This window comes from Peromyscus eremicus, chromosome 9, assembly GCF_949786415.1.
Source record: "Peromyscus eremicus chromosome 9, PerEre_H2_v1, whole genome shotgun sequence".
Taxonomy (NCBI): Eukaryota; Metazoa; Chordata; class Mammalia; order Rodentia; family Cricetidae; genus Peromyscus; species Peromyscus eremicus.
This window is the reverse complement of record NC_081425.1, coordinates 87,025,328-87,040,025: the sequence shown is the minus strand read 5'-3', so window position 1 is coordinate 87,040,025 and position 14,698 is coordinate 87,025,328. Positions and strand designations below refer to the sequence as shown.

Here is a 14,698-nt window from a genome sequence, read left to right as displayed (position 1 = left end):
TTTTAGCTGTGTCTTGCTGGTGGGTCAGAATCTTATCTCTTGTGACTGATAGTTAAACGTCTAGTGGAGCACATTCTAGGCTGATTCTGCCTAGTTTTCTCCTGTCTTGTTCAGGAGTCCCTAGCTTTTTATTTTTAATCTTCCAGGTGAATTTCAGGGTCACTTTTGTCAATTAAAAATCACATTTGCTGGTTATATTGAGTTATATTCTTCCTTTATGATAAGTTTGAGCCAATGATACATTTCTAATATCATTTCTTACCACTTATAAACATGATCCAACTTTTTTTTTTTTAAGTGGTTTTCTATAGTGAAATTTTGACGTGTTTCTATTACAGGCCTGGGGTATTTTTTTAAGCTGTTGTGAAGCATATACACATATATAATTTTTAAGCTGTTACAGTAACTCCTTTTGTTTTCTAACCAGATATTGATACCCAGGAAGTTTTTACTCTTGTGTGTGTGTTTCGAATATGGCCACTTTCACACTTCTGTTAAATTTACTATAGTCATTTCGAATGCATAAGAATATTATACATAAGCCGGGTGTGGTGTCAACATGCCTTTAATCCCACTACTTGGGAGGCAGAGGCAGGCAGATCTCTGTGAGTTCATGGCCAGCCTGGTCTACAGAGCAAGTTCTAAAACAGCTACAGCTATACAGAGAAACTCTGTCTCAAAACAACAACAACAACAAAAAAAAAAAAAAAAAAAAAAAAAGAAAAGAAAACATTCTACAGTTAGTAATAAGTCCATGTGTCTACACTCAGGGTAAATAAGGATTGGGCTTGAAGTCTTTCTGCAAGTATGTTCTGGAATACAAATAAAACATTTACTTTCTTTTCTTTTACTGTAGCTGCTTCATTCTGATAAATAACGTGCTAATGTCATTTCACAGGGACTTAAAATTTTGCCTTTGAGTCCTTATTACTTCTCCTAATAATAACCTGTCTTCACGTAACTGCCAGCCTCCGATCCTGGAAGAGTTTTGTCCTGTCATGTTAAATATATGCAGGTTAACTTCAGCTGAATTCTTTTCCTTAGCTTTAATGCTAGACAAGAAATAGAGTTTATCATTGGTTTCAAATGCCGTCTTGGTTCTAGCCTTAGTACCCTTGGAGATGGTGTCCAGGAGTCTTTCATATATTTTAAAATAATCTTTAGCCTTTCTGGGCACATTGAGGGCTTTGTATAATACCCTGTTGCTATGGGGCACTGAGGCCACCCTGCTGCTGGCAGGGGTGCACTGGAAACCCCATTGATTTGCTCCCATGAGATTCCCCTGGCCAGTCACTATCCAGTTGAAATCCTATCTCTGGTAAACTTACTTTATGCAGGACTCTCATTTTATTTAAAGATTTACAAAAGAAACAAACAAAAACAACAACAACAAAACTTAGGCATGTTTCCATTCTACACAGAGGAAAACATCTTCTTAATGTTCAGAAGGCCTTCTCGTTTAGTATGTCCCATTCCCAGGGACATGGTGTGGTGATTATAAATGTCTTCACCACCATTGTTTAACCTTAGCATCCTTTTTCTAAAGTCTATTTTTGAACACTATTTGATTCACTCTTAAACAAATGTTCTATGGCATGGTAGAAAACTACAACTATTTATAACTAAGATATAATTCATGGAATATAGATGGTACATGCGAACACATGCATGTACACAAACACATGTCCAACAAATGACACAGTCTTTCAATGTCAAAAGAACTCAAATAATATTCCAAGTGACATGATTTACTTCATGTTCTATTTCAGAATATTTAGATAATACCTTTAGTTCTCAATGTTGCTAATTTTCAGAAATCCCAGATTTAAGAGGAATTATGTTAGTAATTACATTTTTATTTGAAGGATCTTAAAATGTGCTTAGTATATGCTTTTTTATTTTTGTGTATATTTGGAGTTTTTGTTTATATTTATATGTATCATATTTGTTTCATCTATAAAAAGACATTTTGGCAGAGTTCTAATATGCTGATTATGAATGTTATGAATTTAGTTAGTTTGAATTTTAGAAAGAAGAATTTCCTTTAGAACAACAAAACTCAAGATTCCAAGATATATCATCATTGCTTTCAAAATATATTACTTAGGGCTAATAATTATGTCTGGTATTTATTCATTTTTATTTGAAACAAAATTTAAGTTTTATAATATGTCATAGTTCTATAAACCTTAATGAGTCTATTTCATTCATAACCTAGAATTATGTCAATGTCTAAAATTATTTACACCCCATCCTGCTATTATGATCTGAAAGGAATGTTGAAAATCCTGTCTATGGACACTGAGAAAGCAGAGTGCTGTAACTGAGAATCATATTTTCACAGTGCATAAATTTAGCAAATTACTGCTGAAGTCTAGAAGCAGCAGGGATGAAAAATCAACAGCTTCATTACCTAACAATTGGCTTGTACTTTATGGTTACAACTAATCATTGTTTCTGAGGGAAATAATTTTTTATTAAAAATTGTTAGGGTCCATTTCCAAGGGAGTGTTATATAATATTATAAGTGAATGTCCCCTGTCTTGTGTTCCAGCAGGGCTCTGGACTGAAGTTAATGCTTTCCTTTTTAGACGTCTGGAATTATGGACTAGTACTTCACTGAAAATAATCAGTGTCCAACCTTTATAAGATTAAGTGCAAATAAGCTTGAGATGTGTGACTATGACACTTGCCAGCTCCCAACTTCGGAGCTAATCACTCTTTTCCTTGACTGAGATACACCAGTTAGCTAAAATCCTGCTTTGTTCCTGATACAGTTCTGGTAATTTTCATTATGATAACAGCTAGGTATCACAATGTACTGCTCATCCTAGTCAGTATCAGCTTCCCCTTGTCCTTTATCCAGGCTTTCAAAGTCAGTTCATGTCAAAATGCTGTGGCCCACATTAGTGAGCCTTCCACCCATGTTTTTATTACCATTTGTAGGGGTATTTGTATTCAGAAGTCCAAGAGACACAGTGTTGAGAACTCTAAACTTACAGGACTTGCATGTAAGACTGACATTTCTGTCCTGTCCTTTACCAATATTCTGTTTTTCTACAGTACCCTTGAGAATTGCTCCAAAGGAGTCTAGAAATGTTTGAGACAGAACTTGATACCCAGATTTGCCTTTAATGACCTCAAAAATTTAATATATATGTTAACAAATGAATGAATATTTAGTAACTGGAGGAATGTTTTTGTGAAAGTATTCTTGGCCAAATTCATGATAAACAAATTCTGAAAAATATAATACCAGTCTGTATTTTCAAGAATTAGATTCCTGATTACTTAAAAGTAGAAACACAAAATTGATGTGCCTTAGGAGGGAATAGACCAGTTCTCAGCTGGACAAGCTCCTGTTGTACCATCAGGTCCTTAAGAAGAAATGATTGCTGTCCATTTCCACTTAAGTCTTGAATACAGAAGAATGATGCCATGGTAGCTGTTTGTTACAATGGTGCGACATTGAAATGTAAATCCTGTTATGTTCTGCCTGCAGTCACTAGGATATGTTAGGCTACATCCAGTGTAGATGCAGCCCCTTTTGTCCTAATTTGAAAAAGTAACCATCTACTTATCTCTCGGTCTGTAGAGGTGGTTCTTGCCTTAGAAGTTTGAAGGGAGCATTAGCTCTATTACTCCACTTTCCTCCCCTAGCTTTTGGGGTGTCGCACTGGCCCCATGGCAGTGGGTCAGTACAGCACTTTCATTGTCTACTGACTGAAAAGTTCAGCCGGTCCTCTACACAGTTGCAATTCATGTTGAGTAGAGCTTCTTAATTCTAATACCTCTCAGGAAATTTTTTGCATTTTTTTCTTAGACTGGACTGGGAACTCACAGACCTTCCTAGTCATTAGGAACTGTCATTGTCATTACATGAACCCCAAGCAATGATCCAAGAAAGAGTTTCCTTGTGTCCTTATATGACTCTTTCTTAAAGCTTTCTATTTATGTGAGCATTTTATAATGCTATCTATTTCCATACCTGTCAAAAAGCCCCTCTAAGAATTAATTCTTCTTTAGGATTGAAGGTAGTCTGACATAAATTCCTTTTCTTGAAATCAGTAGTCCTGTGTGGGATATAGAGAGATGGATTTTAAACATTGGTATTCATGAAAGCTGTATAGTCATTTTAAAAGGAAGGATTATTAGCATTTCCAAGTTTTATCTAACAGATTTAGGCCAGCTATGAACTTGCCAATGGGCTTTAATAACATGATCTACCTTTAGCATTAGATAAAGTCATCAGTGGTATTTTCAAGATTCAGGGTTTTTTTCCCCCCTAGGTTTCTGTTTGTCTATGCATCCCATGAGTCTTTTATCCATACTCACTTATTTGGCTGAAAAGTGTATAAACATCTACACCCACTGTTAAAGATTGGCCTTGATTGTCATCCTCAGAATCAAACAAAGGACATGGATACCTATCAGGACCAGGCTGTCCATTCTTCCTAAACCTACCCCAGAGGCTTCTCTAACGTGTGTGTTGATGAAAATTGAACAAACCTATTAAACTAGCTGAACAACAAGTCTTATGCCTGGAATTATTACAAAATAATTATTGTAACAGAACATGAATATTATCTTGTAGGTGTTTGTCATTTCGTAATTTTTCATTGTCCTTAGAAAGTATGTTTGTTTGATTTGCCTCCTGACATAGGACAGGGCAAATTGAGATTTAGAACTGGTATCTCATGGCTACTAATTATTTATTTGCTCATTAAAATAATAATAATAATAATCCAAGTAATTTAAAATAATAGACTATCATGGATAACTACTAACCCTTTGTCAAACTTAAATATAAGAGATGGGAAAGAAATTTTAACTCTAAAATATGTTTATTTAATATGTTTCTAATTACTCATTACTTAGTTCATTGTTTTTTAAGATCTTAATGGCACTGGTTGGAGAGTTTGAGAATGATACAAAAGGATTTTTAGTTGTCATAATACACTGGAAAGTCAGTCTAACAATGGAAAGAGATAAAAATATATATATTTTAACTATTTAAAAACTATGTTTTTCTGCCTCAAAAGTATTGGAATTCACTTTTATCACAGAAGTATGTAGTTAGTTCATTTTAAACTGAAATTACCTTCTCTAAATTATTAGAGTAGATATTAAGCTATTTAAATATTAATTACCTTACATAAAAATATAATTATTACAGGAACAAACTCCTAAAAGCATATTAATTCATGTATCTTTTTTTACCTAATAATTAAAAAGTATAATAATCTGTTACAAAGAGGCCCAGAGTGCACACTAGATAAGAATAAAATGCTTTTGAGGTTTGTTGGTAAAAGGGAGTAACCAGTTTTTAATAGTATGTTGGACTGATGGATTTTTACAAGTTCTTTTTCATAGTTGAATTTATTTCTAAAGGAAATCTTAAAGAAAATGAAAAATTATTTCCCCTTTATCCTCATGCTTAAATAATATGTTACATGCAAAAATATTATTTAAAATGATTTTGTCATGAGTAAGAAATTTATTTTATTTATACTAATTTTTGAATTTTTTTTACTAAATCATTGCAAAGACTGTCAACCTTCTAACAGTAGTATTAGTATTACTTTTTCTAACCATGCATGATCCATTTAACTCCACAGTATTTATAGCTTGCTTGCCTTGTTTTTTCCCTGAAATTAAAAAAAAAAAAAAAAAAAAAAAAAGAAGTGCATAAAAGCACAGTGGAGATGTGCTCCACATACCTGGAAAGCAAAACAACTTAAGTTTAATCAGTTGTTGCTGTTTTATTATTTCGCGGATTTTCTGGAGAACCATACATGTATGACTTCTCTGAACTTTCTATGTTGAACGTGTACCATTGTTAAACTGCTTGTTTTCTCCCCGCCTGCTCTTTGATGAAGCCAATTAGGAATAAAGGGAAACAAGGGGTAGGCAAAACATTGCAGTGCAGTGTTCCTTCATCTGTCTGGGAATATTTCAGCCAAAAGTTTATTTTGGGAAAAATAAACTATAATGCACACGTGCGTGCACACACACACACACACACACACACACACACACAACTATAATACATATACATGCACACAAAACTACAAATACTTTGGCTGCAAATTATTCTACAGTGATGTTGCTCGTTCTTGACTGTGTCTGTTCTGGTGTGTACAGCTGCTATCCACTCATGCATGTGTTTGCAGATTCTTGTCTGTGTGCTTGTCATGACCAACCTCATCTCCTCATGGTTTAGGTTAAACCTCTTCAAGTAAATGAGAATTTATGGGTATGACTGTTAGCTAGAAAGCCCTTCCTCTTACTTCCAGAAGTCTTCATTCCAAGCTACTTCTGTTGGTATTTCTCATTAGGGTGACATGCTCGGTGCTCAGTCAACCAGTCTCCTAAAGGCTGCCTGGTTCTACATGTGCCCTTCCTGGGCCTTGGAAAACAATTTACCACTCTACCTTTTAATTCTCGAGTTGGAAATGGAAGCATTTGATGTAAACTGTCTTGTGAGGAATTGTATTGTCTCCATCTTTCTTACTGAATGAACAAGAACAAAGACACCAGTCTCTTCCTTCACCTGTCCCATACATTTTGATGAAAAGGAAAAGTCAAAAGTAGCAAAATTTAATATAACAAAGCATCAGTAGTAGAAGAACCTCCCAATGGGAAACTAGCATATACTTTAAAATCGATATTATCTAACGTAGCTGAAATACATGGCTTTTCCCTCCCAGTTTGCCTTCTCACTGACAGAATACCCATAATTCTTGTTGGTTATTTTCTCTCCAAAGTTACTTTCTGGGCCATTGGTGACTACACCATCGTTATTCTAAATCATTGTCTTAACTACATTCTTTACAAATGTAATGTTGAAGGCACATAATATTGAAGATGACTCCAGGATGCATCCTGAGTTTGCAGACCGACTGAAACAGCTTGACAAAGAAGCATCGTACTACCGTGATGAGTGCGGCAAGGCGCAGGCAGAAGTGGACAGGTTGCTGGATATCCTCAAGGAGGTGGAGAATGAGAAGAATGACAAAGACAAGAAGATTGCAGAACTTGAGAGGTACGTTCTGTGTCTTAGAGTTGTCAAAGGCGAGCAGATATTGATGGCTTGGCGTACATTCTGAGTTGTAGTATATCTGAAGTGCACACTCTTACACTCACATCACAAATTGGAAAGAAGTCGTATGTGAGGAAAATAGCCTGACAGGCAAGGGATGATGTTGTGTTTCTGTGGAATACTACATAGGCACCTGATTTGTCTTCTAGGGGGGCTAAGGACTTCTTCAGTGTCTAGGAAAACAGTGCCTGGCTTTCTTGAGGGCATCTCTGATCCAGTACTTGTGCCAGCACAGTATGCAAAATGTGGGCTTTGACCATCTGAAACCTTAGTTCTTTCCCATTAAAAATGAACATTTGTGGTTTTGGTTTGTCACAAGCAAAAGAGAATGTGGAGAAATATAGTTGGAATTTCTTCATTCAAGATAAGAGGAAGGGGCCTCATGTCTTTTTGGATGTCTTTTGGCACACCACAACAAATTCTTCCTTGAAATTTATCTTTTAAGAGGATCTCAGACTATTTGGAAAAATAGATGGAATTAAATATGCTTGAGTTAAGTCTACATGATAAAAATTCAGTCTAAAACAATGAGTCTAAAACAGGCTTCCAGTGTCTTTAGATTTTGAGATAAACCATACCTGTATTATATTAATGTGTAGCCTGGTCACTAAAAATAAGCTTATTGCTAATGCTTTTTCCTATACTTCTGTAAGAACAGGACTTTCTGCACACTCTTGGGTAGCTCTATATAACTGCCACGGCCTTCTCATTGGTTCTGCAATAAGGTGGAATTTGTTTCCCTAGATTCAGTCCATATGGAAGAGATCAGCCAATTTTGAATAAATCAGTGAATGTTTGCCAGCTTGGACAGAGACACTTGTGAGGTACTAAAGGACTTCAAGACATGTGCAGAGTGGTCTCTGTGGCTGTACAAGAATGATTATGGGCTTTTTCTGAAGAAAGACCTGGGTTCAGATTTTGCATTTGCTATGGGCCAGCACTGTGGCCATGAATCCTGTGAAAGCTAAATGTCTACTGCCTAGTAACATGTATTCGGCTTTTCTTCCACCCAGTTTTCATATAAGGTGGGACACTAACCTCACTATGAAGAGCAAAAAGCCAAAAGAATTCTCAGTAGTAACTGATGGCATTGAATGGACAGATTATCCACAGTAAAATTTCAGCAACATTTTCAACATTATATTTGATTATCCAAACACCAAATTTATGAATAGTTCTTTTAATAATCTTAGTCTTTTTTTGTTGATGCTGTAGTTAAGTTTGATTTGGTGTGACTAATTTTAGCACTTAGGCAGAGTTCTTTTTTAATGAGGTAACTATGCAAATTAAAATCTTCAAGGGCAGGTTGGCAAGATGGCTTAGTAGGAAAAGGTGTCTGCCACTCAGCCAAGTTGGACTTCTAGGACGACCCACTTAATGAAAGGAGGGGGCCTTGTCCTCTGATCTTCAAACACATGCTGTGGCACATACACACGAACACATGCATACAAAAGAACAATTTAAAGCATAAATAAAAATTAAAAAGAAATCTTTAAGAGCTTCATTTTAATCTTAAAGTGTAGGAATGTTCTGCCAGTCTGCTGGTTCTTAAAAATCTTGGGCCACAGTTAATTTTAGATATAATCTATCCACATGACGATTTTGGAATTACATTTCAGGATCAGTTTTTCTGAAGAAATAAAAAGCTAGTATAGGATCACAAAGAGTTTACGACCGTGTCTTCTTGTTACAAAACTAGACACTGAAAAGTTGAATAACCTTCTAGTTGTTAATCCCGTAGTCAGAGACAAGCAGCTATAGTGCAGGTTTACCAGCTTCTAGCCTGCTTCTCCGAGAAGCAGTGATGCCAATGGATGATGTCCTAGACAACACCACCAGCATTATTAGTAAGCACAATTATAATCATAGTAATAAAGTCTATATATTTTATGAACACTGTGTGCCAGATACTCTGCTGAGCACTTAACCTGGAGTATCATATTGGACTTAATCTTACCCACAGAAACTATCATGGTCTCTACTTTACACATGAGGAAGCAAGAGTTATACAAGTTCAGTCACTTCCCAAAGATTACAGAGCTCAGAACTCACAATTAGAATTCAAACCTAGGGTTGACCATCAAGTCACTGAGAACAACGCCTTTAGACAACCTTGTCCAGTAGTGCTGAAGTCACAGGGAGCCAGAGGGTGCTCCCTGAGCAGGCCTCGCAGCCACCAGAGCCCTGCCTTTTCGTCGTTAGTTTCCACGAGAGGGAAAGTGACACACTGCATGTTTGGAAGGCATTTTTCTGCACTAGAGCAGTTCCTGAGAACTGTAATTGAAAATCAGGATCAGCTACTATAAACATTTACATATAAATGGCTTAATTATCTAGTTGGACAAACAGGTCTTAGTTGGGCTGTGTAGCCATTAAATCATCAAGAATATTCACAGTTTTATTTCTTCAATATGGAAAGCATTAAAGCCGCAGTGATTTTACAGGCATTTATCTTTATGTACTTTCTGCACATTTTCTTTATCTCTGCGTTTGCCTCTCCTTAAAGCTGATGCCTCCCAGGCACTGTAATTCATAAAACATGTGCTAGGGCTTGACTCTGTCCCAGGTCTCTGCCTGCCTGCATCTTGGGTCCAGCAGCAGAACACAGTCTGGGAAATGTCTGAGCCCCAACCCGGCCCGGGTCCCTAAGGAGATGGGGGTGGAGCTCCAGAGGGAACTATCCTGGGAAAAAGCGGGCTCAGCCTTGGCCTCCCTTCCTGAAGCATTATCTGCTGGGTTGCATGTGTATTCATTCCAGCAGAGCACCTTCCTCAACTGTGTCCGGCAGTCCTCTGCACATCAGCTCGTATCTTTGTTTGCTGGCGGAAACTACAAAATTCATACCTCATAATGTTGAGAGCTAAAGATTTCTTAGCATTGTGACATAGATCTCCATTTTGGAGTCATGGAGAGTGCTTGCAATTAAGTTTGTGATTTTGAAAACCAAAATATTGAACTTGAAATGAATTTGTGGTCTCTGGCTTGTAATGTGACCTACCAGAGCGAAGAGCCCTCTTTTTGAAGCAGCTCATGTTCTAAAATGTTCCAGAACTTCTGTCACATGCAACCAAACAGTTGAGGTTCAGAGTGACTCTGATGCCCTGACACGGGCCAGCTTCTCTCCCAGAGGGTAGTTTTTTTTTCTTCTTCTTCTTGTTCCGTTCATCTTCTCATTTTCAAAAGTTTCTCCACTGTGGGTAGATATATTCTGTATAGCATACAGCCGGCATTTCCAGTGAATAGTTCCACAAGATTGCTGTTTCCCTTCAGCCATTATAGACTCAGTTTTTTTAAGGTACGTGGTATGCTTCAGCTGATGTACATCTCCTATGATGAGCTCTTGTCCTGGATGCTGATGTTCCAGCTGGACGCTTCTGCCTCAACTGTGGGCCGCTCTGGAGGAGTTGGCCGTAGGGACCACGGCCTGGAGCAAAGCTGAGAGTTGGTCAAAATCAGGCTGATGGCTTTGTCCTGTGGTGATGTCAGCTGTCATGTAGACTGCACAACTGAGCAGCTGGCCCAACCTTGGAGGTGGTGCAACACATTGCCCCTCTGCGTTAGTGCTCATCCCAGTCTCCGGACTCCATTTAGAGTCACAGTTAGTCCTTGGTGCCTTGAGAAGGAGAGAGGTTAATCGGGTTGTCAAGCAAGGTCTTCTGCCACTGGCCGCCTTGTGTCCCAGCCATGGGAAGGAATCAGTTGGGTGACCTTTAGCATAATTATCTGAAATCTCTTCGGGCTTTTCCTGGTGTTTGTTCAGAGCTCAAATTGAGTCCTCAGCCACATCCCTCTAGACGATGGAGGGGAATGGGGGTCCCTGGAGGCTCCACTCATAAGACATAACATCAGAACGGAAGACAAGGTACTGCTTAATTATCTGAACGGAGGGCAAATACCATCAGACATTTGGACATTGAGAAATGATTTTTGGTGCCTAACAGAACCTTATCTAATGTTGAGAAAGAAGCTATTATTTTCCCTTCTGATTTTCTCAATAATGTGCTGACACACATTAGTCCTTGATGCCTTTCAGGACTCCTTTGGAAATGCAAACTTAAACTTTGTTATTATTTCTAGAGTTTCTAGCTTTTAGATAATATATTCTAAAAGCCTCAGAGTACAGGGGAGAAATCTGGTAGTTCTACTTATTTTGATAAGCACTCTTTTTTTTTTTTTCCTCTAAGTAATTTTGTTGACCACTGCATTGCAAGAAATGTTTTAAATATTTGGGTGGTTTATTTGTTTTTATTTTATGTGTATGGGTGTTTTGCTTACTTGTATGTGTGTGTACCACATGTACACCTGGTACCTGAGAAGACCAGAAGAGGGTGTCAGATCTCCTGGAATTGGAGTAATAGATGGTTGTAAGCTACCACGTGGGCACTGGGAATTGAACCTGTGTCCTCTGGAAGGGCAGCCAGTGCTCTTAATCACAGAGCCATCTCTCCAGCCCAAGGAATTTCTTTAAAACAAGTAGCAAGTGACTAAAGACCACAGAGTGACCCTGTGAAAGAGTCCCTTGGGGAAGGCCAAGCCATCTTAAATGTGTGTTAGCTGTTCCAGCTAAGGATTTTCTACCATTTGGCCAAGGTCCTTAGCTTAATTACCTATGATTCTGAAGGATTAGAAATGGCAGCTGTGCCTTGTTGCCACAGTCCCCAGGATGGCCATGATCTGACTTGGATAAGTGGCACATGTAGGATCCTAAAACGCCTGCCCGGAGGAGCTGAACTATGAAGCATTGTTGAAGCAACATTCTCACCACGTGCACACTTTAACATTTTCTCTTTAATTTTTATCACTGTAGTCTGTGGCAGGCTTTCTCAGACTGCTAGCCCCAAAATCACGACACGGAGACTTATTATCAATTATGAATGCTCAGCCTTATCTTATACTTGTCCCACTAGCTCTTATAACTTAATTTAACCTGTTTCTCTTCATCTGTGTTTTTGCCTTGGGGCTTTTTACCTTTTTTCATTCTGTATGCCCTACTTCCCTGTCTCCTCCGTGTCTGTGGGCTGGCAGCTGCCTGGCTGGCCCCTGGTGTCTTCCTCTCTTTCTCCCTCATTCTCTCCTCTAATGATTCCTCCTCCTACTTATTCTTTCTGTCTGCCAGCCCCGCCTAGCTACTGGCCATTCAGATTTTTATTAAACCAATTAGGTGCCTTCGACAGGCAAGGTAAAACAAATGCAACATACCTTTACACAGTTAAACAAATGTAGCATAAACAAATGCAGCACACCTTTACATAGTTAGAGTAATATTCCACAACACAAGCAAATGTAATACATCTTTACATAGTCAGAGTAATATTTCACAACAGTAGTTGACATTGTTTATGTTTGAAATGTTCTAGGTTAGCCTTTATCCTAAGCATTTGTTTTTCTTTCTTATGTGGTGTCCTTAAAACTACACCACAACACACAATGGCAAGGATCCTGTGAGCAGATAGCTGGACAGGTGTTGCTTTTGTGTGTCCACTTTGTTTTTTGAAGGGCATTTTACAGGTTAACAAAATGAACATCGACCACATGCTTCTCATAGCTTGGCAGATGATCATAACTTTCCCTCCTAAGCTTTCCTTCCCACTAGAGACTACTGTTCTGACCGGTGGGAAGGGCATGTTAGAAGTCACATACAAATAAGTTAACAAGCATCTGAGTATTCTCAGTGGCAAAGTCAGAACCTTGTTTTCTCAATGAAAAGGAATTACTCTCTGCTTTGGAAGTTTCATTGTCCTTGTGGGGAGGCTGATGGGAAGGAGGCACCCTAATACCAATCTTCCCCACAGGGCCTTTGCTCACTGCTTAGATACAGTGCCCTGTAAGCATGTAACTTCGAATCCTTGAGCCAAAATCCAAATTGCTCAGCTCCTTTGGGTTTTAGGAGTGAAGGAAATATCTCTTAGGATGTCTCCATCCAACCCGCTTCCTGCCAGACCTTAGTGATTTCAGTTGTGTTTTTATCAAATAATGAAAACTTACGGGCACAAGGTAGGAGCTTTAAAAAAATCAAAATGTGGCCACTGTACCGAGGCGGGAACAGCCCTCTGTCCCATCTGTGCTGGTGTGATGAGTGTGAGAGCAGATAGGGGTTTCTTATGCACAGTATACAACAGAAGAGCTTACGGTGTGAGCCCAGGGCTTTGGGGGTGTCTGTTAGATAAACGTTGCTCCGGTACCCTTCACGTGGTTATAAGACCTGCTGATGTACCATCTGTTGGCTGTCTGTTACAAACTAACGCCTCTCCCTCCTTTTATTCTCTTTTGCTATCCTCTCCCCTCTGCTTGTCTCCACACCGCTGCTCTCACCCTTGCTCCAATCAGCTTGGCTCTCAGGTCAGTACTTTCCGTTTTCCTCGCCCTGCCCCGCCCTCCCGGCCCCGCCCCCCCCCCCCCCCCCCCCAGCTCCTCCGCTCACCGCTTGCCTTTGTTCAGGAAGAAAGAGCGTTATACCGGTTCACCAAAATAGACTGCATGATGATAGAATGTGGGGCTGGGGAGATCAGCACTGCAAGCTGCTAAGTGCGGCTTGGAGTGAGAGAGCTCCTTCTGTGCCACAGGTGACGTCATGACTGACGGAACAGCTCCAACCAAACCAGTTGGACCCCTAAGCGCAATAAATCGCTGTCTTGAAAGATCTATAGAACTCCCTTAAAGTCACGTTTGAAAACTATTGGAATGTTAGTTACATTGTGTACATACATGTTGCTTCCTGTCACTGTTTGAGTTTTGACTGGTTTCATTTTTTTATTGACTGGACATTATACTTTAATTACCCAGGGCAAAGGATGTAGAAACAAGTGTAAAACTGGATTCATTGTTGACTGTGAACCTGAAGATTAACAAGGAAAGTGAATATTATGCTTGAAAAATCTATCCCAGCTTTGGATTCTTCTACTGTTGGAGGTCCAAGTCAATAATTTTCCCTTTGTCAAGTCGAGGAGTATATTTTCTTAGTAATACATGGTAATTTAATGAAATTAATAATGAAATGCTTAACAGTGATTTCTTTATCATCCAGATGATGGTTTGAATAAAGGATGCTTGTCGTGTGATTTGGGGCTATGTAGACTTCCAAAATATAGAAGGAAATGAAAAGGCCCGCCCTAAGTTTGTAGTTGGTATAGTAACTCTTTGGAGAGACAAGCTTTATCTAGTTTTTCTCTTTACGCAGGCTCTTCACTCTGTTCTGTTCTGCCCCCTAAGCCACCAGCCCCGTGACCCTCCACCAGCAGCAGATAATTTCAAAATGAGGCCTCCTGCTCACATACCAGTGTTGCCTCACCGCTAGCTCCCAGCCCTGGTGGCTCTTGGGTCCTGGATAGTCTCTGATTCTCAGGTACCACACTGTGGATGCCACAAGAACTGCCCGAACTTCATCAGTCCACAGGAAACTCTAGTCTTAAATGCTTCTTTCTCTTCAGAGCTTTAGTCAGAGTCTGTAGCACAGAGCTACGGCAGTGTAATCTCCAAAGATCCAGTGGCTCCTCTATACCCTGCAGTGAACCAGACCAGCATTCCTATTTGCAGAATTACAGATTTCACAGTGGGACGTGGGCAGGAGGCTTAGCCACTTGGCATCCAAACCATGCT

At 39.0% G+C, this 14,698-nt stretch overlaps 1 protein-coding gene across 1 annotated transcript in view; it reads left to right on the top strand.

The window, feature by feature from the left end:
* Window positions 1–14,698, top strand: part of Erc2 (ELKS/RAB6-interacting/CAST family member 2) — a 690,578-nt gene that overhangs the window by 410,670 nt on the left and 265,210 nt on the right. Inside the window, exons 12-13 of the mRNA XM_059273131.1 lie at window positions 6,852–7,045; window positions 13,430–13,441. Coding sequence (XP_059129114.1) covers window positions 6,852–7,045; window positions 13,430–13,441 — 206 coding nt within the window. The remainder of the gene's footprint in view (window positions 1–6,851; window positions 7,046–13,429; window positions 13,442–14,698) is intronic.